The sequence below is a fragment of the Cydia strobilella genome, chromosome 11 (genome assembly GCF_947568885.1).
Source record: "Cydia strobilella chromosome 11, ilCydStro3.1, whole genome shotgun sequence".
NCBI lineage: Eukaryota > Metazoa > Arthropoda > Insecta > Lepidoptera > Tortricidae > Cydia > Cydia strobilella.
In genome coordinates this window covers 8,107,805-8,131,617 of record NC_086051.1, presented here as the reverse complement: position 1 = coordinate 8,131,617, position 23,813 = coordinate 8,107,805, and the positions used below count along the sequence as shown (strand labels likewise).

Here is a 23,813-nt window from a genome sequence, read left to right as displayed (position 1 = left end):
AATACTTTGAATAAGATATATTTTTTTACTATGATGACTATTTGTATCGCCCCTAGCTGCTATTTTGATGATTGATCTGTTCTGATTACCAAAAAAAATCAAAAATATTTTAATATGATTATGTATATGTAGCTCAATGTAATCTATTACTTACAGGGTGGGCTAGTATAGATGACCACCAGCTTATGCAACAGGAAAATGAGGTATGTTAAAAAATTATATTAATTTAAAATATAATAAATTTGCACTAATATTGTGATGACTATTTGTATCGCCCCTAGCTGTAGTTTGATGATTGATCTTTCCTGATATTAAAAAAAAACTTGTTGAAACATAAAATGTAATACATGAAACTCAAAATTCTAATCTCTTGTTTACAGGATGGTACGCTGCACGGTATACTGGTATCAGTATCACTACTGCCTACTTACCGTGATCTATGTCGAAGAGGAATGAATCTAATGGTAAGTTTACCAGAGAAAAAGTATATGAATAATTTACAGTACATGAGAAACTGAAGCAGCCAATTTGAAGATGAAGGCCAGAGCACACTGGCTGCGCGTGCGCTAAAATGTTTAAGCCGCGCCCGCACACGTGTGCCGTCTTACTAGGATCTGTATATTACAACGCGCGTGCACGTCTGCGCACACGCAGCCGGTGTGCACAGGCCTTAAATGTCTCCTCGTACAGAACATTAGCATCTCAACCCTTAGTATTGTAACATATTCTTACCGTGATGACTTTACGTATCGCCCCTAGCTGTAGTTTGATGATTGATCTTACCTGATTATTGAAAAAACAATAGTTTTAATTGGTGTACCAACCATCATAATAACTAGTTGTAATTTTTTTTTTTTTTTCAGAAATATACACGATTTGGCACATTTGAAAACGCCCATTGGAACAACTATTGGAAAAGGTATGATTTCTTAAAAAAAATCTTGTTAAAATATTAAATCAATCAAGATACTCTTAATAAAATATTTACATGATGGTATTTACAAGCATATATCGGAATTTTATTGACGAACATTTATTACTGATAAAATATTTAACTAAAGTACAAAAAATATCTTTGTATAGAAACACTTTTTTTAATAAGTATTTCTTTTCAGATCGACGGTATGGTGCAACGATTTAATATTAGAACTATTAGGTCAGTTTTTATCTTTCTCAAAATTATTTTTATTGATGGAATGGTTTGATTTAAAATGTAAATACTTGAGATTGGGAAGGTCAACATTCATAGCAATTTGTTCTTAATGTTTTAAAGTTAACCATGTGATGAACTACTTAGTTATCCCTGGCTCACAAAACCGTGGGGATAATATGGTATGGTAACATCTGATAGACACTCAAACGAATGTACGAGACATTTTTATTAGAATACTAGATTAACCCACTTCATTTTTAAGGTGCTGAATGAAGCTTGGACATCAATACACGTCCCTCGCAAACTTGATAATTCAAAGGTAATTATTTAACAGCGTAAAATTGATATTTTACTCATACGTCGTTTCTGACCCACTGAAAAAATCGCTCCTGCTCCTACTTATCGACTTAAGGACGAGAGCCTGTAATCTCAAGGAGTTAAGATCAAAAACGAGTTCTGAGCGTATATATGAGTTAAATCTCGCCTATATAATGTTCAAAATGATGAACTACTTAGTTATCCCTGGCTCACAATCCCGTGGGGAAAATATGGTATGGTAACATCTGAAATGACACACATGAGTTGCAAATGATATGTATATGAACCTGTATTAATAATTGTGTTGCTTTGTTCTCAGGTCTGAAGGTGGCAAAGTCTAATCAAGCTTTTGGAAAGATACAAGGTAATATTCCTGTCATCATGACTTAACAGTATGGGGTAATTTAAAAAGATTTTTTCTCTTTTCGAATTTAAACTTCACCCTGGAGTGATCAATCACATGAGCATAAGAGATTACCTTCTAAAAAAAGCACTTGTGTTTATAAATCAATGCGGCCGCGGACCCGAAACGCGTGACGAATTTGGGCGTCGTAGACAGACGTTAAAAAAATAATGCTATGTATATTATGATGAACTGCTTAGTTATCCCTGGCTCACGAAAACGTGGGGAAAATATGGTATGGTAATATCTGAAAGCACATGGATATACATGTAAGGTAACATAAAAACAAACTTGTGGCTAATCACTTATTTTTGGTTACAGGTAATTTATAGACTACCACAGCCAAGGAACGAGAAATATATACTTTCAGGTAAACAAAGTCTCCTAAATGGAACATTTATTTAGTACACAAACATGTCAAAATCAATACATAATAAATTCCTAATTTGTATAATATTAAATTACAATCTTATTATTTCAGCTTCACATCTCTATTTCTGTTTTACTTACTTTTTGAATTTGTATTAATGTGCTTATCATTGCCTAAGGCATACTGGTGATCTCTAGTACAGTCATGTTTAAAAATATCGATACGGACAAATTGCCAAAAATATGTATACACGAACTTATTGCCCATATATTAAGGTACCTAGTGTATGTATATAATATAATATAATAATATATATAATATGTTTATTGCTTTCACATTGGTAAAATTACAGATGTTCTTAATCGATAATGTATCACAACATGACACCCTGTAAGGGTATTGCAATTTTATCTATCTACTCTAAACTAATACATATGTAAATTAAACACAGAGATAACATTACACAAAAGTTATACCTATCTAAGCTATGTATTACTTATATGTCTATTTATGGTATTTATTACAATCAAAATATTCTTGTATAGAATAAAAACAATTACTCGTTAAATAATTTTTCAAGCAGTTAACAAATTTATCATATTTTTGCTCTCCCGCTATTTCCTTTGGGAGACTATTGAAAATTCTTATTGACATATTACAGGGGCTCTTATTACTTATTTGTAAGTTACTGGCGGGAAGGGCTATTTTATTTTGGTGTCTTAAATTTAAGGTACAAGTATTATGACGATCTTTAGCTTTTAAATATAGGTCAGGATGTTTTCTTACAAATTTACATGTTTCTAATATATAGAGGGATGGTAGAGTTAAAATATTAAATTTTTTAAAGTACGGTCGGCAGCTTTCTTGGTTTTTTATATTACTTAATATTCTAATACACCTTTTTTGTAATATGAATAAATCTGCACTATTTGTGCTATTACCCCACAAATTGATCCCGTATTGGAGCCATGTCTGGGTAAATGCATGATAAGCACTAAGAGCCGTTTTTAACCCTGTGGTTTTTTTAATATTTCTGAGGGCATAAGCAAAGCATGATATTTTCAAGCTAATTTTATCTATATGCATTTTCCAATTGATATTCTCGTCAATGACTATGCCGAGGAGATTGCAGTGCTTTATTGGTTGAATTTGGGTATCTAGGTAAGTGAAATCAAAATTTAATGGGGTTCGTTGATGGGGTCGAAATTGAATTAAATTTGTCTTTTTTAGGTTTAGTTGTAGATTATGATCGCTGAGCCATTGAATTACGGTATCAAAAATATTATTTAACTTATGAGTTAGATTGTTACTGTTTGAACAAGAGAATACTATAGATATATCATCGGCATATAGGAAACATTTTGTATATTCGGTATTTATTATTTTTGCCAGATCGTTAATGTAGATTAAGAATAGGATGCAGCCTAAATGATGAACAACCATAGACAAGCATATATCTTGATATCTTTGAAGATAATAAATTTCTGACAATTCCACAGTACTGATAGTACTATTTTACTTACCATATATTTTAATTTTGCTAAACATTTTTTTCTGTTTTTCAGGTACTTATACTGAAGATGAAAAGAAAACCAAATTATTTCACTTATTATGGTTATTATTTGTTGTAAATATATTGACCTATTAAAATAAATGAGTAACGCATAAATGTAGTTATCTTTTTGAAAATGCCGCAAACATCCGCAAAGTGCTTGATAAGGCACAAAACTGCAGTAGGACCTATGATTACAGATAGCCAGTAGGCAGTTTGAACGGAAACAAATAACATGCATTTTGTGCAGGTTATTGAAAGTGCTACAAATGTAGAAAGTGACACAACTTGCATAGTGAAGGTAGGAGTAAAACATTACCTGTAAGGTGTAAGTTTATTAATGCGAGCTTGACTGTCATCTGCAATCTAATTCTGTAGGTATGCCATTACTTAGATTCCACTTTTCGAACCACTCGCTGTTCTGTTAAGTTGCGTGCGTCGCATATTTATGTTGCAGACAGTAACGTATAGTTACTGTTAATTTAGACATAGTACACTGCTCGTCGTTTAATTTTGAAATTTACTTGCTCTAGTACAATACTATATAATACGATACGAAGGCGTTAAACAACAACTGTACCCCCTTGTAAAACAATAGTTGATTGTGTCACAAGGGATCAAAATTATATATTGAGCAAAGCGAAGGATTCTATAATTGAATCCCGAGCGTAGCGAGAAATTCTAAAATAGTCGCCAGAGGTGGAAATAATTTTGCTACCAAGTCACACATACTGCTTTTCACATTACCTATGATGAGAAAATTATGTTTCAAAGCATTATTTAAGCTAAAAAATATACTATGCAAAAAAGAAACAAAATAGTGTCCTAGAACAGAAAAGTGCCACTTTGATCCCTCCTAGCAGGGAAGAAATACGGCACTTATTTTTGTCGAGGTAGTTTGCTAACTGCGTTCGAGCGCCAATAGTCCGAGACGGTAATGGTCTTACAGTTCACCCCGTTCACACTTTTTTTCATACCGAATGCGAGGAAACCAAACACAAGGTAATTTAAGTACCTAATAGACCTACGGCCATGTTTTTTTTTTCCTTAGGACTTGCAATCGGAGACTTTACTATGTGAAGACAAATAACCCCTAGCGAAAAACATTTAAAGATAAGATTGCAATATTTACGAAAACACACATAATTATTTTAAGAAACTGCAGTATTAAGTATATTCTTTTTATTTCTCATGCTCTGAATGAGGGTCATTGCTGTTCTAAAAAGTGTGCAGAAAGTTATACGTTTCAGCATTTTACTTTCCAAGTACGATTTTTTTTCATTTTTTTTTCGATAAGCAATAATTGAATTGATTTTTAATGGATTTGTTATACAATTTCCAACCTGATATTTCACTCCCCATTCCATAAATAACGATACTTTTACCTAAATGGTTAATTGAAAGTACCCTCAAGAAATGCTATAAAAAAATTATACTTAAGTAGTCGTTTTGAAAAAAACATGTATTTTACTTTCCCCGTATTCTAAAATGAAAAGTAAGTGTTTAACTTCGGGTGAGGCATCATTTCATCCCTTGGTTAACAATCTACTATTTCCGAATAGGTAATGTGATAGGTACTATTATTTTTAGGCTTTACCTGCGACTGTGGCTACAAATTTGGAGGAAGCTCTCCAGAACTTAAAGATAAACTTTAGCCGGCGACGTCCAGATCGCATAGAAGCTGAAACTAGTGGAATTACGATTCTAAACATCTTGGGTGGAGTCGAGTAAGTGCTTCGTCTGTGACTACTGCATTTAGTAGGTGTGATCAAACGATGTCGCAGAATCCACATAGCGGACTGGCACCGCTGTGCCGCGCGGCACGACGGTGGCGCGGCGCGAAGTTTTGTATCGCGGTGTAGGTAAGCCGCCTGGACCGGGCCCACGGCATCGCACCATGGCGCGGCGTCGTGGGCGCAGACTAGGCGGTTTACCTACACTGTCATACAAGGTTCCCGCCGCGCCGCGCCGCCGCCGTGCCGCGCGGCGGAGCGGTGCCACGCCGCTACGTGGGTTCTGCACCTATTGAAGTTGGGTTCCCCAAAATAATAATGCTAATAAAAACTACCTATTCAAAATTAGGTAGAGATAACTAACACCACCTATAATTGACCTTGCTGTATGTAGCCTACACCTCCATCATTCATTTTACATTCAACAGGTACAATGTCTACGGACAATCGATGGCAATGGAAGAATCGAATATAGGAGGAAGGACCGTTAGAGTTCAAAAACTCGTTTGGACCATGGGAAAAACAAACGCAATAAAGAATTAATATAACTTTTATTAAATAAAATGTAACGTTGATCAATGAATACTGTTTAATTTGCATTTTCTACTGTTAGTTCACTCTGGCAATCACTCGGAACTCTGTCTGTAAATAGTTCAGGTATCTGGAATAAATAATAATTCTTGTAAGTGGAGTATGTGATGTGAGATCCCCAACCCGCACTTGACTTGTAGAATCTATAGAATTTAACCACTACGTTATAGTTATAGTCCATGCCAAGATAAGTCCGGTCTACATTCGCTTGCGAGCCACAAACTTTTATTAGAGAAATGTGTTATAAATTACCTGAGGCGTAAATGCTTCTACTCTGTCAAGTAATGAATCTGAGAATCCTGGTGTATAATATCTGAAAATAAAATAATGTTACAATACAATGAGGATAAACACGTAAAGCTTAACGCAGATGGCGCTGCAATCACTTTGTCAGTAGAAAAAGGCGCCGAAATTCATTTTCTATGGAATGGAAATTCAAATCAAAATTTGAATTTCACACCTTTTTCTACAAAGTGGGTAATTTGCCAGAGTATAGTTTAGTTCCAAGACAGCAGGGACAGGGACCATTCTAATCTGTGGTCAACCAACCCTGAAAATTCGTTATCTGCCTCTCTATCACTCGGATATGGAATAGTTATATTAGTAATAGAGAGGCAGATAACGAAGTTTCGATGTACGCGGCAGGCCTTCAGCTTACCTGACTATTTCTTCAGGGAAGCAACTATTTATAATGTTAATGTATTCTTTTAGGGATGTCCCTGGAACTGTATCTATCTCTTGTATTCTCTTCAATGCACCAGTTGTTACAAAAAGTCTCCTTGCTCTTGCGTCGTTCGGCAATATCTAGAAAGAAATAAATTCTCAAAAATGAAACGGAGAAACAATTATGTTTTAAGCTTCGCATTTTCATATTTATTTATTGCAACCATGGTATTATAGGTACCTATTACAAAGTCTGGGTAGTTCCGCATGGACCCTGTGAGGGCATAGTAATATTACATGCATATAGTTTGTCAAACATATTCATTTATTTCTTTATAAAACATAGTTTTACATGTCAAAGGACTGTCTCATTTCAAACATAGACAGAGAAAATCATACTATCTTTGTCTTACACTAGTACTAGCACCCAAAAGAAAGGGATGAGTATAATTTTCCTGGTTGTTACTGAGTGACAAATTTGTTTGACCAACTATACTTAGGATCTAATCTTAATAGACCTGTACCGCTGGCTATATTTTGACCCCTAGGTTATAAAAATATTAAAGTCAATTCTGTTTTCGCTTATGAATACTTTGTTAAGATGTAAATCTTACATTTTGTTTTGTGTCATATATATAATTTGCTTTTCTAGTAATTTGTTATTTTGTGGTAATTATTTTTTATTTTGAATTATCTTGGAGAAAAAAATATTCGAGAGAAAACATGTAACTGTGTTGCATTTAGGATAGTGTTTTTAGTGTGAAAACATAGTTTGTGTCAATTACGTCCACTGCAATCTGATACTATGTCATAATATTCTAAATGACACAAAAAAAAATTAGAGTTAAAAAAAAATTACTTAGGTCGAATTTAATCGTTTAAATAGGTCCATTACATGATTTTGTGTCTTATTAAGGCATAGCTTCATAAGATATTTGATGATTTTGTTGTAACAGGCTGTCACCGTTACAAAAGAACATTAAAGATATTAGAGTTTACATCTTATTAATTTGAAATGCGGGATAAATAAGATGTATGAATTTGTGTCACTTGCATCCACTGCATAAACAAATATTACAAAAATATTATTTGCGTTCAAACGAAGCTAGCGGGCGGTCTGAATGGGCAACGGAGGCCGTGCAGGGTGGGGCCGCAGCGTGACCTTGCCGTACGCAACGCATGTTTACTTCGCCTGTGCGCCAAATTAACGCAACTTATTCAAAGAAGTTACGCAAACAACACAACAACAAGCAAGCAAAGAATGCGTCGAATTATCTTTTACCTATTTAAAACTCATAGATATTGTACAATGTCACCATTATGCAAAAGAACTGTAAGTACATGTTTGATTTGCGAGCGAGCTGGCAACATTGCGCAGGGAAATCTTAAAAATATCGCGTTTACGTGAACGCCACATACATTTGTGACAGTGATAGGGAAAAGGTACCACCATAGAGTAACTTATAATAGAGCGGTACTGTCATAGTAAATTTTGTAACCCCAGTAAATTCACTGCCATCTGTCGACACACTTTAAAACTAAAAATAAATATTTATAAAAATACGATAAAATGTATGGATAAATGATTTTTTTATTTGCAATAATTATTTTTATATGATTTTGACCCATGTTCTTCCACTGGTATGCGTTAAAATTATAAATAACAAACGAAACAGTCAACGCCCTCTATACGAGTGTAGGCCAAAACTAGTGGCACCATCTGATCGAGAATCAAATTTTCGTGATTTTCGAGGCACGTTTTTTCCTTAGACTGTATCCATCTATTACGGAGTTATATCTATCTTTGGTACCACTAAAGTAAAATTTGGTTATTAATACCGTGACTTTCTTTCATTCTTTGATAAAAAAAAATGCTATTTATGCAACAAGTGCGGAATCATCTTTACGCACGTGTATCATACAATGTTTTACTATGCATTGTGCGAGTAAATAAAAAAACATGTCATGGCAAATAAGTTTAATTATTAAAAGGAGTGTTTTAAATCGACACGAGTTGCGAATTACCTATTCGCACGTGTATCGTACGTTTTACAGTACATATGGCCCTTTAAACTTTCGACATATGCACGGTAAGTGCTCTTTTCCGCACTAGTGCGAGAAAGTAGCACCATATGTACTGTAAAAAAAAATTGAAAACATAAAGCACTAGTGCGGAAAAGCAGTACTTTCCGCACGATATGGCTCCGTAGGAAACGCACTTTTCGAGCACATGCATTGTAAAAAAATATATAGGACTGTATCTCCTAAACCATGCGTCGTAGCGCAAAAATAATAAAATTTTCGTTCCCCTTTATGTAACCCAAAAATACATGAAAAATACAATGAAAAAAAAAAGAAACAAAATCTTTATAGGGCTGTATTAGCTGTATCTCCTATATCGTGCATCGTAGCGCAAAAATAATCAAATTTTCGCTCCCCTTTAAGAAGCCCCTAATTAAGATTTAAAAACGCAAAAAAGAAAAAAAAGAGGAAAAAATCTTTATAGGGCTGCATCTCCTAAACCGTGCATCGTAGCACAAAAATAATCAAATTTTCGTTCCCCTTAAGAAACCCTTAATTAAAACTTTTAAAAAAACCAGGAAAAAAACTTTATAGAGCTATTATAGCTATATATATATATAGATATAATATCTCCTAAACCGTGCGTGGTGGCGCAAAAATAATAAAAATTTCGTTCCCCTTTATGAAGCCCCAAAGTAATATACTAAAAACACAATGAAAAAAAAAGAAAAAAATAACAAAAAAACTTTATAGGGCTGTATCTCCTACACCGTGCATCGTAGCGCAAAAATAATTTAAAAAATCCCTTTAAGAAACCCCTAATTAAGATTGAAAAACGCAAAAAAGAAAAAGTGGAAAAAAAATCATTTTAGGGCTGTATCTCCTAAACCGTGCGTCGTAGCGCAAAAATAATAAAATTTTCGTTCCCCTTTACGGAACCCCAAAGTAATATACAAAAAACACAATGAAAAAAAAAACAAAAAAAACTTTATAGGGCTGTATCTCCTAAATCGTCATAGCGCAAAAATAATCAAAATTTCGTTCCCCTTTGTGGAACCCCAAACTAATATACAAAAAACACAATGAAAAAAAAACAAAAAAAAATCTTTATAGGGCTGCATATCCTAAATCGTGCATCGTAGCGCAAAAATAATCAATTTTTCGTTCCCCTTTAAGGATCCCTTAATTAATACTTAAAAAAAAAAACAAAAAAAAACAGGAAAAAATCTTTATAGAGCTATATCTCCTAAACCGTGCGTGGTAGCGCAAAAAGAACAAAATTTTCGTTCCCCTTTACGGAACCCCAAAATAATATACAAAAAACACAATGAAAAAAAAAAACAAAAAAAATCTTTATAGGGCTGCATCTCCTAAACCGTGCATCGTAGCATAAAAATAATCAAATTTTCGTTCCCCTTTAAGAAACCCTTAATTAAAACTTAAAAAAAAAACCAGGAAAAAAAACTTTATAGAGCTATTATAGCTATATATATATAGATATAATATCTCCTAAACCGTGCGTGGTGGCGCAAAAATAATAAAATTTTCGTTCCCCTTTATGCAACCCATAATTTATATTTAAAAAAAAAACGCAAAATTTAAAAAAAAATCATTATAGGGCCATTAGGGGGTCTCTTAAACCATGTGTCGTAGCGCAAAAATAATTAAAAAAAACCCTTTAAGAAACCCGTAATTAATACTTAAAAGAAACAAAAAAAAAACAGGAAAAAAAACTTTATAGAGCTGTATCTCCTAAACCGTGCGTGGTACCGCAAAAACAATAAAATTTTCGTTCCCCTTTATGCAACCCATAATTTATATTTAAAAAAAAACGCAAAATTTAAAAAAAAATCTTTATAGGGCTGTATCTCCTAAACCATGCGTCGTAGCGCAAAAATAATAAAATTTTCTTTACCCTTTATGCAACCCATAATTTATATTTAAAAAAAACGCAAAATTAAAAAAAAAAACATTATAGGGCTGTATCTCTTAAACCATGCGTCGTAGCGCAAAAATAATTTAAAAAACCCCTTTAAGAAACCCGTAATTAATACTTAAAAAAAAAACAAAAAAAAACCAGGAAAAAAAACTTTATAGAGCTGTATCTCCTAAACCGTGCGTGGTACCGCAAAAATAATAAAATTTTCGTTCCCCTTTATGAAACCCCAAAGTAATATACAAAAAACACAATGTAAAAAAGAAAAAAAAACAATAAAAAAATCTTTATAGGGCTGTATCTCTTAAACCATGCGTCGTATCGCAAAAATAATTTAAAAAACCCCTTTAAGAAACCCGTAATTAATACTTAAAAAAAAAAACAAAAAAAAACCAGGAAAAAAAACTTTATAGAGCTGTATCTCCTAAACCGTGCGTGGTACCGCAAAAACAATAAAATTTTCGTTCCCCTTTATGCAACCCATAATTTATATTTAAAAAAACGCAAAATTTAAAAAAAAATCTTTATAGGGCTGTATCTCCTAAACCATGCGTCGTAGCGCAAAAATAATAAAATTTTCGTTCCCCTTTATGAAGCCCCAAAATAATATACAAAAACACAAGAAAAAGAAAGAAAAAAATAATAACAAAAAAACTTTATAGGGCTGTATCTCCTAAACCGTGCATCGTAGCGCAAAAATAATCAATATCCGTTCCCCTTTAAGAAGCCCCTAATTAAGATTTAAAAACGCAAAAAAGAAAAAGAGAAAAAAATCATTTTAGGGCTGTATCTCCTAAACCGTGCGTCGTAGCGCAAAAATAATAAAATTTTCGTTCCCTTTTATGAAACCCCAAAGTATTAACAAAAAACGCAATGACAAAAAAAAGAAAAAAAAACAACAAAAAAAACTTTAGGGATGTATCTCCTAAACCGTGCATGGTAGCGAAAAATAATCAAATTTTCGTTCCCCTTAAGAAGCCCTTAATTAAGATTTAGAAACGTAAAAAAGAAAAAGAAAAAAATCTATATAGGGCTGTATCTCCTAAACCGTGCGTCGTAGCGCAAAAATAATCAACTTTTCGGTCCCCTTTATGTAACCATTAATTTATACAAAAAAAAAGCAAAAAAAAAGTTTTTTTTTTTTTATAGGGCTTGATCTCCTAAACCATGCGTCGTAGCGCAAATATAATTAAATTTTCGTTCCCCTTTATGAAACCCCAAAGTAATATACAAAAAACACAATGTAAAAAAGAAAAAAACAATAAAAAAAACTTTATAGGGCTGTATCTCCTAAACCGTGCGTCGTAGCGCAAAAATAATCAAATTTTCTTTCCTCTTTATTCAACCCTTAATTTATATTTAAAAAAAAAACGCTTTCACTAAACTGCTGTAACTCGGAAACTTAGAATCCACAAAGGGGACTACTAAATTATGACACATATTAAAGCCTGACCAGTAATATATGATCATTGTCAAGAGGGCGCTGTTCATTCTCATGTATAGGGTGACAGTTCAGTATAGTATGAAAAAATATTGTATTTAATGAACATCATCATCAATGTAATTAATGTTGCTTGCCACGCTTAAACATAACAAAAATCACAATAAATTGCGTCTTAAAATAAACTTAAAAAGTCTACTAAAAATCGAAACAAAAGTAATTTTTAAGTCGCTGTTGTGACATTCTCAATCAAAAGGTAGGTACCACTTTGTCGTTTACCATAAAGACGAAATTTGATTATATCTTTATACAAATAACCTGTCAGAGAAAGTGGTACCTTTTGATTAGGAACGTCACAAATGTTGGTCAGTATGAGGAGTGCAGCCTACAGTTTATTTTTAATTATATTTATATACCTACTACGGTAAGATTGATAAGACAATGTAATTATGCCTCCGAATGAAATAAATACACTGTATCGCAAAACTAAGTGGCGAGACAGCTCATAATGCCGTCTCTTGGTTGGTCTTAACAAGGGTAAAGGAGATAGTATTAAGATCTCAGTCGCCAGCTGATATTGCGGCAAGTATAATAAGCACCCCACCCGCGTAGGTACCCTTCCCCGCGCACGCCCTTCTTGCTCAATTGAGTTTTATTTTGCCAGATAGTAAAAAAACCGTGGATCAAAATGACCCAAATTATGAATGATGTCTCAATGTGGTATTATAATATTGTAGACGTAAACTTAATAATATGAATTTTTTTTTGTGGCAGATACAGGGTGTTAATTAGAAAAAATTTTTTTTTAAATAAAAGCGGTGGATGAATTTGACACAGATTTGTTTGAATAACATATAACAATGTTCTGTAAAGTACAACACTTCACTTACCGACTCTAATATTTTTTTAGGCGTTTTAGGATCAATATTAGGTATTTATTAAATGCCATTATACCCGTGGATGAAAATGACACAAAATGCGTGTGTACGTCGGAAGCCACTTTGCCTTTACAGGGAAACAAAGAATTTCGTCTCGAATATTTTTTTTACAGAATGCTGATTGAAAAAAGAAATACCTAAATTTCTACCTAAGCAAATACCTAGGATGACACAAAATATTATTTTTAGGTTTAGTATATGGTCTGGAAACTATATATAAAAAATAAGCAACATTAATATTCTTATAACCTCAGAAGTTATTGGTACAGGTCTATAAATCTTCATGGCTTTATTGTTTCGATCTCCCTGTTTTGGTGTTAAAAACGTTGTCTTAAACAATTTTACTGAAGTGTCAACTGTCAATGTCATGAAAATGTCAAAGTTACAGATACCAAATACCATTATCAACAAAGCAACGTGCCGGAGAAAGATATGTATTAAAAATTGAAACTGGTCATAAAACAACAATGGCAGGACGTGGTCGCGGTCGTGGTAGTACGTTATCTCTAACACATGAGCAGCTGCAGGCATTAGGCATCGCGCGCGGTGAGAACAACGCATCAACCCTCGCGCCGCCTCCACTATTTCCAAAACTCGAAGCCAAACCATTACCTCTCGCATGTGATGCTGCTACCGACTACATGCTGATCGTTAAGGACCAATTCATAGGATTCCTGCACGACTCGCCCGCATATGTAAAACCGAAAACAAGAACTGACGACGTGGAAAGGTACTCCGACAAGTACAGGCTTCTCGCTATGGATGCTAAACAAGGTAAAGTTTTAGATTGTGTTTGGAACAATATGCCTACGGAGCTCCGACCGCAGGCGCGACGAGTCCGAGCGTCGACGCGTAAACGGCGGCTAGACGATCCCTCGGAGATCAATAAGAGATTCCAAACTCTAGAAAAAAAAGAAACTCTAGAAGAAAATGACGAACAAATGGAAACAAATGAAGGCGAAGAAACTGTGAAAAAGGTTGAAGCGAATGATGATGACTTGGAAGAAGAACAGGAGCCAGAAGATGAACTGGATGATGGGACTGACTATGCTAATAATTACTTTGACAATGGGGAAGATTATGATGAAGAAGATGACAATCTGGATGATGGACCTGTTTACTAAAGTGAACTGTACAGTGAGTTAGACATTGGGTGTAATTATAGCTTTTTTCGACAACCTCTAGGTATCTAAAAACCTCTAAAACTTAGTCTATGTTTACCATAAGAATATTATTTGATCATGGTGTAATATATAGTTGGTCAAGCTAATCTTGTCAGTAGAAAAGTTTTAGGCGTGAAGGGATATCATCCCATAGAAAATTTGAATTTCGCACCTTTTTCTACTGTATAGTACTTTCATTGCTTGGATATCTTCCAATGAAACTATGAAAAACCATGTGAATGTAGTACCTTAGCATATTGCGCAAGGACATATTTGAGAATGCAAGCGGGTGCAGCATGCAGTAAAGGCTCCAGCGCAGGGCGATGCAGACAGCATTGAAGAGCCTGTTTTAGGGCACAGGAGGTCCTGGCATGCACCTCGGCTGATGACTTCGGATTTGTGTATAACTGTGAATACATAATTTACTCATAATTGAGTGTCTAGATCTGGTGAAAGGGCTGCTAGAGCGTCATATTACAAAAATGCTAGCAATGCAATCACCAGATCTAATGCCAGTGTTACACTAGAAAACAGAAAATATAGTTGTAAGTAATTTTTTGTTAAAATTTTTACAAGTGAATTGATGCTGTGAGCATTTTGATTTAATTAATGTTAAATGGTATGAAAAAATAAATCGTGTGTAAATACTTACCACAATATTTCACCAGAAAACAGAAAAATTAGTTAATTAATGTTAAATGTTATGAAAAAATAAATCATGTGTAACCACAACCACAATATTTCAATGCTGTTAGATTTGACCCTTATTGTGTAAAGATTGAATTCAGGGCCCTAGCCAATATGACAATTGAAATTACATGACTTTTCTTAGCATGTGTCATCCCAATTCCTTTTTTGTATTTTCGTTTGTTGATGTATGACAGGTCTCTTCTTGGCTAGGCCCCCAATACTACAAAATTAAGTGAACCTGCAACAGCCTGGGCCTTGGCGACGGCCAGACTGTGCTGGGGCAAGAGCTTCGCGATGTGGCCCAGCGTCCACGCCGCAGCGTTCAGCTCCACATCTTCGCCCTCCGTGTTCTATGGTGAGCCAACTTTGTCAGTAGAAAGAGGCGCGCAATTCAAAATTTGTATGGGACTTCAATTTTTCGTGCCTGCATTTTTCAAATTTGCCTCCTTTTTCTACTGACTGCCGACTTCTGCTTCTACTTACTGAAACTGGTTTGCCAGAGTACATATTAAATGAACCTGCAACAGCCTAGGTAGAGCGTTAGCCACAGCGACGGCCAGGCTGTGCTGTGGCGAATGCTTCGCGATGTGTCCCAGCGTCCACGCCGCGGCGCACAGCTCCGCGTCCTCGCCCTCCGTGTTCTGAAGGATGGTCACTAATACGGCGATAGCCTGCCAAATTTCAAAATTACAGTTGTATAAAAAATACGTAGATAATTATCTAAGTAATTAAATGATGATTGCCGTTAGCTTTTTGGTATGCAGCCAAAATTATTACTTGAATTGAATATAAATGAGAGAAATCTTAAAGGAATTAAGCCGAAACAGATACTCAGCAAGCCTTAGATAACAGTACTGGTCGGCAGGCGGCAGCACATCCTTCTCAGAACAAGCCAACTACACTCTGGGTTGGAAGGTTGGATGGCAGTTGCATTTGAAAAACCTGTGCCTGAGATTCGATTGCACCAAAAGCGCACCCCGTGGTGCTTTAGGAAAACGAGAAAGTGCTAAGATGAGAAAAGGAATAATTTATGATTATGAAATATACAGACCTTGGCCTCGATGACAGCCATAGCGAGCTGGTCGGACTGGCCGGCGATGTAGCCGAGCGCCATGCACGCCGGCACTCGCACGCCGCCCATGCTTTCGTTCAGCAGCTCCACTAGTGGCCCGCAGCCGCCTGTGTTCACCACTAGCTGGGCTAACTGTTCGAGAAAAATATGAGGTCAGTGGGTGATTTGGCATCACTTTACGGAATAGGTAAAAGATAGGTATCTGGAAAAGAAACACATCTATGGTTCAGGATAGGATATTGGTACTTAATTACTATTTTCCGAGTGATAAATGACGAAAAGGAACTTGTGTGCTGGGTCTGGTTTCCAACAACTTCTTCACATAGCTCATACTATACATATTTGAACCCGTGTAGTGTATGTTCAGCGAAAACGAATGGTTTCGGGTCATGAAATTAATAACGTTTAATGATGCACAAACACGCAGGCGGCAGGATGCCACTACACTATGCTTCAGCTTCCACCCTCTTAACTTACATCAACGGACTGCTTGACGATGTCCCGAATGAGGCAGGCGGCGGCGCGGCGCACGGGCGCGGCGTCGTGGCCGGCGTGTAGAAGGGCAGGTGGTAAAGCGCCGCCGGCCACCACCGCCTCGGCTAGCTCGGCTCGCGCACTTGCCACCGCACCAAGCGCGCATAACGTGCTGCGCTGAACGGGAAAATTTCGGGCCGTTATTAGTTGAGTTAACTTGAGAGGTTTTAGTTAGTTGAAGGAAGAAATCGTGTCTGCGTGTTCTGGGAAATAGACCCAAATTGAACTTTTCAGCTTTACTATATAAAGACTGGGAGAAATAAATATGCGGGAGCTCAACGAGGGAGTGTTAGGGTCGGCAACGCGCGTGTAATCTCCGGTGTTGCAGGCGTCCATAGGCTAAGGTAACTGCTTACCATCAGGCGGGCCGTATGCTTGATTGCCACCGACGTGGTATAAATATGCGGACAGCCTACTATTATTAGCTGACGAGGCACTAGAAGAAGAATTAAAAAACCGGCCAAGTGCGAGTCAAATTGAACTTTTCAGCTTCACTATATAAAGACTGGGAGAAATAAATATGCGGACAGCCTACTATTATTAGCTGATGAGGCACTAGAAGAAAAATTAAAAAACCGGCCAAGTGCGAGTCGGACTCGCCCACCGAGGGTTCCGTACTTTTTAGTATTTGTTGTTATAGCGGCAACAGAAATATATCATCTGTGAAAATTTCAACTGTCTAGCTATCACGGTTCCTGAGATACAGCCTGGTGACAGACGGACAGACGAACAGACGGACAGCAGAGTCTTAGTAATAGGGTTCCGTTTTTACCCTTTGGGTACGGAACCCTAAAAAGGTTTAGAATTAGGCTGGCGATAATTAAGGCACGGCGATTATCCATCAGCGACTAGCTACCTTCTACTATGATTATGCCTTCCTTGTAATAGCTTGTATGTAAAAGAACAGAACAATAAACAACAAATAATACACACTTTCAACTTTGGGTCCTGGTTCTCCAATCCTCGCACCAGGTGACAAATGGCCCCAGCGTCCACAACCGCTTCGGGTTTATGCTGCGCTAAATCTACCAAGGCACCTGCTGTGATCTGCGAAATCGGATTTAAATCGTATTTAGGTGCAGCTAGATCTTTAATAGTTTAATACCTGCAGTTGGGCACCAGTGAGAAAATTAAATCCAAAAGTCGCCTTTTGCCCTCCAGTGGGCAAAATTAAGGATCTCTCGGAGACTCGGGGAAGTTGTGGATGTTCGCATCCGAAGTAATCCGTACCGGCAGTCGACAGAGAGCTTCTACATAAAATGGATAATCCGCCGTTGAGCTTTTGTTAAATGAGTAATAAGGATCTGGCCTCGGAGTGCGAATATCCCTTCCCTATGGCTGCATCAGGCAAATGGCCCGAACAATTTTCCGTTGTTTTTTGTTTATTGAATTAGTTTTATTAACAACTTTGGGAACAAATCAAATTATTTTATTAAATATTTTTATTTATGTTTTTTAAGTAGTCACACTACTATATATAATATATGACATCTATTACAGTTTAGTTTTGAATACCTGTTTGAGACTTATCTCCGGCTCCTGAAAGGCCAGCACCAGGAGCGGGAGCGTGCCCGCGTCCGCCACCATGCCCGCTAGAACTTCATTGTGTTTGCCGATGTAGCCCAAAGCCCAAGCCGCGTTTTCTTTCACCTGTCATTATATTAGCTTGTTTTAATTTGTCTTTTCTTATCATGAAAGTTAAGAAAGCTGTGTAAAAAATGTATACAAATTTGATAGGTCAAAAGGCCAAAATTAATTACTTAAGTTGTGTTTAGTTTAGCATTTGTATTATTGTATTAGGTACAAAGTAGTCCCCTGCAGTGCTTTTAACTTTGGGGAACAGGCAGAAGTTTTAACTTATGCTTTACTTATGATCCCGGGTTCGAATCCCGGGAAGTTCATTTATTTGTGTGATGAAGACAGATATTTGTTCCTGAGTCATGGGCTCATGGGTGTTTTCTATGTAGTGTATATTATATATTAAGTATATATTTATCTATATTCGTATGTATATCGTCGCCAAGCACGGCAAGGCTGTCTTAACCCTTAAATGCATGATTTTTTGTATAACTTTTTAATAAATTGAAATAGATGTGTCATGCTGTATAAAAGTAATAAATGTGATTTTGGATAGCTGCATATTGAGCCACGGACCATCAAATATACGATGCATATATACATCATTATGCATTTAAGGGTTAAACTATGCTGGGCCCTTTTGGAAAGTAAAGAAAGCGAATTAAGTAAACTAACATTTTTCTACTATTTATAATCAAATATTCTGTTACTGTCTGTCCTTCGGGGCCCTCTGAGGATGGGGGCCCTGGGCACGGGCCCTGTGAGCCCTTTAATTAATTATGGTAAAGACGGTATTGCTAGAGCATCCATGGTACAAGCAAAGATAGATATAACTCCGTAATACATGGATACAGTCTAAGGAAAAAACGTGCCTCGAAAATCACGAAAATTTGATTCTCGATCAGAGGGCGCAACTAGTTTTGGCCTACACTCGTATAGAGGGCGTTGACGGTTTCGTTTGTTATTTATAATTTTCACGCATATCAGTGTAAGAACATGGGTCAAAATCATAAAAATAATTAATGCAAATAAAAAAAATCATTTATCCATATTTAAATACATTTATCGTATTTTTATAAATATTTATTTTTAGTTTTAAAGTGTGTCGACAGATGGCAGTGAATTTACTGGGGTTACAAAATTTACTATGACAGTACCGCTCTAGTATAAGTTACTCTATGGTACAAGCTTTGCTTAGTTTGGGGCTTTGTTGATCGGTGTAAGATTGTCCCCAAATATTTATTACTGTGTTGTGACACTAATAAGACTGTGTTAACAATATAGTACTTATGTTTTAAATTTGGTAAGTATATGAGATTTTAAGAGTTACCTGGGTGTCAAAATCATCAAGACACGAAACGATGTGCTCGAGAGCTCCGAGTCGAACAACGGAAGAAGCAAGTTCCTCGTTGTGCCTGTAATACAAATTTAATTAACACGAATATATAAGCAGACAAAGAAACTTCTAAAACGATAAACTGGCTTGCTATTAAAAAAACAAAAAATTTCAAAAAAGCAACAAATTTTATGAAGACAAAATTAGTTAAATAGGCGATAGGATATATAAATAATGACATGTATTCTACAGTAAACTACAGCGCATGGTTAGGTACTTACTTTGCAACAGCCCGCATAAGGTATAGTGCAGATCTTTTGTAAAATACCTGCAGATAAAAGAAAAGGTATTGTATATATTTAAATATCATTATTAAAATAGCCGCGGAAATTAATGTCGCTCATATTCGAAGCAAACCAACCCATCATAGCAACTCCTCAATATATATATGTGTTATTATTCCTTGTACTTCTAAAGGTCGCAATAATTGTCAAAAGTGCCCAATGCTATTAGTCTAATCCGTTCGTATAAAAATACCGCAAATCGATGTACAGGTTAGCCGTTTGGCGCACACATACTAGAGGCCAAAACAAAATTTTTGACCCGCAGTTCCTAAAAAAATTTCGCTGCGGGGGGAGTGGTAAAACATTATTTTTTTTGTATGGAAAAAAAAATAATTTTCCAAAACCTATGGTATGTGGTATCATACGAAAGGGATTTTCGAGGCGATTCTAAAAATATATCACATCATTACATTTCGGGCATTTTTTTTTAATTAAAACAAAAAGAATTTTCGAAACATACCAAGTTTGGGCTCCTCCAGACACGATATGGCTGTTTTTTTTTGTACAATATACCACAAATGATACGTGATATCCTCATGTCTAACTCCAAGAAAGCAATTTTGAAAATAATATCATAACATTTTTTTTTTTTAATTTTACAAAGTGACACAGTTCTACTTCAATACCTATTTCACGAGACTTATGGAACTATACTACAGATACGGTACATATTAATCATAAAATGATACGTAATATCCATATATCGAACGGGAAATACCTCTTTAACCCTTTAACTGCGCCTTTCATCAGTTGGTATAGTTTGTTTAGTTTTTGACACAAAATATCAAGATTGTATCCTTCAGATAATCAGATACGATATAGCCTATCGATTTTTCTTTGTACAATATACCACAAATGATACATCTTATTATCTAATATCTTATCTTATTATCTAACCCCAAGAAAACAATTTTGAAAATAATCTCATTTAGATTTTTTTATTTTTATTTCTCAATATTGTAATATTGAAAAATTATACACATGAAAAATATTGAAAAAAAAATCTTAAAGAAATTATTTTCAAAATTGCTGTCTTGGGGTTAGATATCAAGATATTACGTATTTTTTATGGTATATTGTACAAAAAAAATCAGTAAGGTACATATATCGTATCTGAAGGATACAATCTTGATATTTTGTGTCAAAAACAAAACAAACTATACCAACCGATGAGAAGGCGCAGTTAAAGGGTTAAAGAGGTATTTCCCGTTCGATATATGGATATTACGTATCATTTTATGATTAATATGTACCGTATCTGCAGTACAGTTCCATAAGTCTAGTGAAATAGGTATTGAAGTAGAACTGTGTCACTTTGTAAAATTGAAAAATTTAAAAAAAAAATTGTTAATGATATTATTTTCAAAATTGCTTTCTTGGGGTTCGATATCAAACAAAACAAATTATACCAACTGATGAAAAGGCGCAGTTAAAGGGTTAAAGAGGTATTTCCCGTTGGATATATGGATATTACGTATCATTTTATGATTAATATGTACCGTATCTGCAGTATAGTTCCATAAGTCTCGTGAAATAGGTATTGAAGTAGAACTGTGTCACTTTGTAAAATAAAAAAAAAATAAAAAAATGCTAATGATATTATTTTCAAAATTGCTTTCTTGGGGTTAGACATGACAATATCGCGTATCATTTGTGGTAGATTGTACAAAAAAAAGTCAGCCATATCGTGTCTGGAGGAGCCCAAACTTGGTATGTTTCGAAAATTCTTTTTCTTTTAATAAAAAAAAACCCGAAATGTAATGATGTGATATATTTTTAGAATCGCCTCAAAAAGCCCTTTCGTATGATACCACACTCGATATATTTTTTTTCCATACAAAAAAATAATGTTTTACCACCCCCCCGCAGCGAAATTTTTTTAGGAACTGCGGGTCAAAAATTTTGTTTTGGCCTCTAGTATGTGTGTGCCAAACGGCTAACCTGTACATCGATTTGCGGTATTCCTTTGAAATTGGGGTCGAGCGGCTTCCGCTATATGGTTAATCATCGTCAACATCGTCAATAGTCGCGAGTAGCTGCCTCGCCACGCCCTCTTCGTGTTCGGCCAGCCTCGCCGCCGCACCGTGCTGGGTACGTCTGTGTGCAGTACTCACGTTGTACTTGTTGAGGTTTTCTAACGCGATGGTAGCCATGCCAGTCGCGAGTAGCTGCCGCGCCACGCCCTCGTCATGTTCGGCCAGCCTCGCCGCTGCTACCACCGCGCATTGCCGCACCGTGCTGCACGGGTCTGAGAGCAGCGGCCGTAGGAGTTCTTTGGGCATGAAACTAATTAATATGGATAGCGCAACCCCACAATTAAAAGTTCAATCTAGCGCACATTAGACAGGAGTAAAGTTCTTCCATCCATACAACTATTTTGTTCCTCATTCTATTATTAGGTCGTTACGATAGAATTACGAACGAATAATAACTGCAAAATGTCACGTGTGCCAGCGCAAAGTGTGGAGTTGTGGACACAGTTACAGAATGTTACATAAAATGGTTAGGTATTATGGGCTCTACTAAAAATTACCTTTAAGTAATTCCAATTTCCATCATATCACAGTCTATTTCCGCGAAATTAGCCGACATTCGAACAAAACCAACGAATAAAACCTTATAGTATGCGCTACACACATCTTCACACAATATGACTAGGTATATATATTTCATTTAAGGATCAATAAAACCATACTTTCAACTAACAAGTGAGTGAGGTCTCGCTCGACCCCCGCTCCGGATCGTTCCTGGCGCAGAGGTTGTCCATCGCGATTCAACGCGGCTAGCGTGATGGGGCATATTTTCGCCGGGAGCGATGCGGTGCGGGGTGAGGTGGGTTATTGGATTCATTAGTTTTTATAGGTTAGTTAAGGTTCAGGTTTATTTATAGTTAATTTCTTAGTTCTTAGGATTTTTAGTAATGGTATTTTTTTTCTGTATCTTTTAGGTGTAAACTTGGTGAGTTGGTGCAATAAATATACTTTTTTTCACTAACAAGTCTCAATTGACGCCACACCTTACATGGCGATCCTGCCAATATTCGAACCCGAATCTTCTGATACCAAAATCGATGAAATTGCTCTAAAAATACAACTACACGTACCTACCTAATTACCTGTTAGAGGTAAGGATACGACCATAATAAAATCGTAAATTTAATGACGTTAGTACAAAACTACAAACCTAATACCCCGACGCTTTCCAAACATTTAACGTTGGTCGCCCTCGTTGCCAGTTCTGCCATGGCTTGCACGAACGCCACTCTGGATTTTTGATACGTTTCGAAAACTGAAATAGTTAAAAGACAAGTAGATATTTATATCTAAGTAGGTAGGTAAGTAAGTAAGAATTAGGTAGTTGGTGCTTAGGAAAGGTAGTTCAATATTATAAAATGTACGTAAACTTTCGTAAGCGCTGTCAAAAAATTCTATTTAAATAGCAATCTAGACAACTTCATGTTTAAGTTGAACATATATGGAGCAGATCTGCTTCTAAGCATATACCAAAGGTTAACTGATACGTTATGAAATTCAGTTTCACAACATTTCCTTTTATCTTGCGTGCAAAACGAAATGATAATTGTGTGGTACTTACTTAATTGGATATTCTTTGGACTGCTCATAGAGTGACTCATGATTATGAGGGTTTTATTAATATAAACAAAGAAATGTTTATTATTCAGCTAATAAAATCTTGTATGCATACAAAATACTTTGAAGTTTATAGTAATTTGTCAAAACAACGCTCATTAGACAAATAACATTGTAGGTTTTTATAATATCGGCCAGTCCATGGTGAGGTCCATGGTTACATAAAGTTTAACATAAAACCTTTGAATAAAGTTCATTAGTCTGTGCGGAAAGAGAAGTCGTGGAATGTATGGGGCCCAATAATGCACATACCTAAACAAGAGCCTAATTATTGCTGATTATCCACTAAGTAATGGGGTTGGCCGGTCGGAATATTTAGCAGATGG

At 35.8% G+C, this 23,813-nt stretch overlaps 2 protein-coding genes across 3 annotated transcripts; one reads left to right on the top strand and one right to left on the bottom strand.

Annotated features, from left to right (window-relative positions):
* Positions 1–6,066: 6,066 nt before the first annotated feature.
* Positions 6,067–23,565, bottom strand: LOC134745130 (sperm-associated antigen 6-like). Of its 2 annotated transcripts, none has more exons than XM_063679097.1 (14): positions 23,432–23,565; positions 23,021–23,125; positions 21,952–22,109; positions 19,775–19,821; positions 19,488–19,572; positions 18,095–18,229; positions 17,513–17,626; positions 16,523–16,696; positions 16,025–16,177; positions 15,492–15,644; positions 14,532–14,690; positions 6,779–6,924; positions 6,373–6,433; positions 6,067–6,190 (listed from the first exon to the last, which is right to left on the bottom strand). In XM_063679097.1, the coding sequence occupies exons 1-14, from the start codon at positions 23,469–23,471 to the stop codon at positions 6,119–6,121; spliced, it is 1,602 nt and encodes a 533-aa protein (XP_063535167.1). In that variant the 5' UTR covers positions 23,472–23,565; the 3' UTR covers positions 6,067–6,118. The 2 variants fall into 2 exon arrangements, with proteins under 2 accessions (XP_063535167.1, XP_063535168.1); XM_063679098.1 differs by having other exon boundaries at positions 21,952–22,085.
* LOC134745183 (DNA-directed RNA polymerase III subunit RPC7-like) lies at positions 13,501–14,284 on the top strand. Its single transcript, XM_063679172.1, has one exon. It carries the CDS (start codon positions 13,588–13,590, stop codon positions 14,242–14,244), a length of 657 nt encoding a protein of 218 aa, XP_063535242.1. The 5' UTR covers positions 13,501–13,587; the 3' UTR covers positions 14,245–14,284.
* Positions 23,566–23,813: the final 248 nt, after the last annotated feature.